The sequence below is a fragment of the Oreochromis niloticus genome, linkage group LG12 (assembly GCF_001858045.2).
Source record: "Oreochromis niloticus isolate F11D_XX linkage group LG12, O_niloticus_UMD_NMBU, whole genome shotgun sequence".
Classification (NCBI taxonomy): domain Eukaryota; kingdom Metazoa; phylum Chordata; class Actinopteri; order Cichliformes; family Cichlidae; genus Oreochromis; species Oreochromis niloticus.
In genome coordinates this window covers 19,841,053-19,845,017 of record NC_031977.2, presented here as the reverse complement: position 1 = coordinate 19,845,017, position 3,965 = coordinate 19,841,053, and the positions used below count along the sequence as shown (strand labels likewise).

The 3,965-nt window shown below is 43.5% G+C and overlaps 1 protein-coding gene across 1 annotated transcript; it reads right to left on the bottom strand.

The window, feature by feature from the left end:
- Positions 1 to 986: 986 nt before the first annotated feature.
- On the bottom strand, positions 987 to 2,940 carry foxb2 (forkhead box B2). Its single transcript, XM_005452029.4, has one exon. It carries the CDS (start codon positions 2,480 to 2,482, stop codon positions 1,526 to 1,528), a length of 957 nt encoding a protein of 318 aa, XP_005452086.1. The 5' UTR covers positions 2,483 to 2,940; the 3' UTR covers positions 987 to 1,525.
- Between the last annotated feature and the right edge of the window lie 1,025 nt (positions 2,941 to 3,965).

Here is a 3,965-nt window from a genome sequence, read left to right as displayed (position 1 = left end):
AGGAGGTTAAATATAAGTCATTTTTAGTGGGCTGAACCTGGGGCTTTGTACTGCCGTTGAGGAGAAGCTTCAAAGCTTCACTTAAACAGAGCAAACAAAAGAGCAAACTTGATCCTGCTTTTGAAGTTGTGGAGCTGCTGTCCAAAATGTTGGCTGCTCATATCTATCTTTTGGAAGATCACACACACACACTTAGACACAGTATGCATCAGCACATGTACACATACCAGATGTGATTTGTGTCATAATGCTCAAATGTGGACAATTGCGTGCACTTAAGTATGAATTATGGAAGGTGATGGCAGGACTTTTTTTTTTTTTTTTGCTATCTTTGTTTTTAAATAGACTAATAAGTGTTCTTAAAATTATCCTCTTAAAATATAACAGTTACACCATGTAATATGATACTGAGCTCTGTTTTTTCTTCTCACTGGATGTTCAAAGAGGGTTTGGATATTCCTTGGATGACTCCAGAGTGAAGAAGAGTAAAAAATTACTTTTAGGTCATCGTATGATGGCTCAGTGAAAAATATTAACTCTCACAGTTTGTACTCCATATCTCATAGTTATATAGTAGTTTTAGTTTTATAGTCATAGAGCCAAATATATATTTAACATTATTTTTGTAATCAGTTGTAATCATTAATTTTTCAAGAAAAACAGCTGGAATAAAAATAAATTATTCTGACCATTTATGATGCATTAAACAGAACCACAGGTGGCATGTGAAGTGATCTTTTTGTTATTACTTCCTGTTGTAGAGTATCAAAATATTTAATAAGGGTAGAGACGTATTTCTTTATTTACACATCTGAGGAATTGATAGATAACAGTCGGGACCTGAATGTCTGTTTCCACTGATGTGAAAGAATGCCCGAGTCTACTGGAATTTATTTTTTTCCTCAGCTTTTCAAACACAGTCGTCCCTGAAAGGATGTGCAAATGTAAACAGTTATTTAAATAACTACAACACGAAGGCTGCGGTTTTAAGTTCTTTATAAATATCTGCAGATAAATAGTGTTATAATACAAGCATAACATTTTTAATGCACTGCTAGAGAATACACAAAAAGTGCAACAGGCCTAATTAAAAATCACGAAGGTCTACTTGTCTTTAGCCGGTAGGCCTGCCAATGATTGAAGTAAAATAAGTAGAATAACAGCAAAAATCAAAAAACAGAGCAGTTGATTTTCATTTGAAATCATTTCGGACTGTTTGTCTCCTAAATCAAAGCTTTCTTTGGGATTAGCATCTCTACCAGTCTGATTGTATTTATCAGTGCCACATTACAGTATGTGGTAAATGCCCTCACAAATTGTGCAAATAAATCATGATTTCAATCAACATGAGTCTAATGAAAAATCCATTACACAGCACAATGTTAAACTTAATTTTACAACGCTCTTACAGCTGCACGTAATCTATTTGTCGTCTCTGATAAGTCTGTCTTATTTCGGGTAATTTCAATGTCTTTCTCGCTTTATTTTTTTCTTTTCTTTCAAAAATAGCCTGCAATTTACCCGGTTAGGACAGCAGGAGGGCCGGGTGTAGAGGGTTCCCTTTCCCCTCTAGCAGATCGCTTTTCTCCATCAGTGAGGACGGTGAGCATATCTGGGCCGGGCCGGACTGCAGACCCGTCAAACCCGGCACGGGGCCCAGGGACGGGGTGGGTTTTATTGGCACTGGAACGGCTGGCAGGGTTTGCCCGTTGGCGTTGTGGTACAGGCCCTTGGCTGACACGCTGAATGGTGCGTACTCGGATGATGCTGGCACGGATACGCCACCCATAGACTCTGATAGCATGCCGACGTGCGGCCACATAGAATTGACCATGCTGCTGAGCTGAGGGGGCACCGGGTAACCCAGATGGTGCATAACCGAGGTAAGGGGAAGCCCACTGGCCATCACACCCTTGTAGTCCCTTCCTATAATGTTCTCTATGGCAAATGGGTGTTTAAACCCGCCGGGCTGTGCGCAAGTGATGCCCCCGTAACCCTGAAAGTGAGGAAGGCGACCCACGTTTGGAGGGGCGGCTGAGTGGTCGTGGTGGCTGGATGCAGTGCCCAACTTGCTGCCAGGGTGATGGTGGTGATGGTGGAAATAGTGCATCATAGGGGAACTCTTGCAGGTCATATGCTCGGCACGCAGCACCTTGAAGCGCTTCCGTCTCCGCAGGAAGCTGCCGTTCTCGAACATGTCACCGCAGTCCGGATGAAGAGCCCAGAAGCTGCCTTTCCCCGGCTGATCAGGGCGACGGGGTATCTTGATGAAACAGTCGTTAAATGAGAGGTTGTGTCGCAGGGAATTCTGCCATCTCTGGGTATTCTCTCGATAATATGGAAAGCGATCCATGATGAACTTATAAATGTCACTCAGAGGCAGCATCTTTTCAGTTGAGTTCTGAATAGCCATCGCTGTGAGTGATATGTAGGAGTACGGAGGCTTCTGGTCGCTGTAAGAGTTTTTCCCTGGACGAGGCATAGCTGGTTACTCTTTTCTTGAAGTTTAAATTCTTGAATAAAAATGCTTTTAAAGTTGTTGGTTTTTTAACGTTATTTTGTTTTTGTTTTACGAGTTCACTTGCCAGCCTTCACATCAGTCTCCATCTGACTGATCTGCTCCAAAGTTCTGAGCCATCAGATTATATTACCTGAGTTATATCGATTAATAGTGAAACCCAAAGGCCCGCCGCTCAGGTAAGATCCCCGAGAGTCTCTCGCGTCCGAAAATAAGTTGTTTTTGTCCGTGTCTTCGTCAAATGATGCTTTTGAAGTCGTGCGTAAATGTCAAATTTCCGTGCGTAAAAGTTGAGAAGTCCTCTGAGTTGCTCTTGTTTCCGCGGCGGCTGAATGATGATATGAGAGGCCGGTTCGCTTTGCTGTCTGTGTGTGATGTGGCTCCTCTCCTCTTGTGCGCCGCTCCCACTCGATGAGCGCCGTTTTTGTAAGACCCCCGCAGGTCGCCAGCTCTATTATCTATTATCCAGACACTCAGGGGACACGTCAAGAGAGAGCAGAGGGCTGTGTGTGTGTGTGTGTGTGTGTGTGTGTGTGTGTGTGTGTGTGTGTGTATGTGTGTAGGGGGTACAGAATGAAGGGTGCGTGTGTGTGTTGGGGGTGGGGGTGGGGGGTTAAAAATGAGAGGATGTGCGTTCAGCACATGCCTTTGCGTCTAATTGGCTGTTTACCAATCAAAGACTCCCACGTAAAGTACATGAGGAAAAAATTGACATTTCTGGACCGATTTTAACATCTAATTTTCGTTTAAAGTGGCGACTCTCCTGAAATGTCTCGGAGCAAGACAACAAAAGCACCAAAGGCTTTGCGGCATTTTCTCTGGGAATAAACTTGACCTTTGACCTCTCCTGCAATTTTTTAAACAGCACTGGAAGTCATGTAATGTTATAGTATTAATGTTATAGTATTCAGTTGCTTCACATATAAAGACTGCCTTGTCATCTGTGTGTCTGTGGTGAAGAGTGAAAGAACTGCGACGGAGAGCGTGGATTTGCGTTGAAATCTCCCCCATTCCAGTCGAGGAAACAAATAGTAAAGAATGGAATATATAAATACAGCATCTTTGTTAAATTTGCTCGATTGCACTTTTAGACTTTGCCAACAATAAATCATGTCTTCCTTTGCGCACAATCATCAGTGCGCTACTCTTCTGCTCTCAATTACACCAGCTCGCTCGCACAGAAACACACAAAAACACACTGAGAGAGAGAGAGAGAGAGAGGCGCTGTTGTTGATTAATTGCTGAGAGGGGAGTCCGGCGGCTGTCTGTCTGTTCAAACACTCTCTGGTGAATCCTACAAGGATGTAAACAAACTTCATCCCCTGCTCTGAATTCTGTTCAGCGGAGAACAGCAAAAAGCCCCCCTCCCTCCTCGTAGTTTTTTCTCCTCTGGCCAGGTGTCATGACTGGGTCCTTGACGGCTCCTGTCTTCCGCGGTGCCCCGATG

Coding starts and splice junctions, on each gene's coding strand:
- foxb2 (XM_005452029.4), bottom strand. CDS start 2,482: ATGCCTCGTCCAGGGAAAAACTCTTACAGCGACCAGAAGCCTCCGTAC.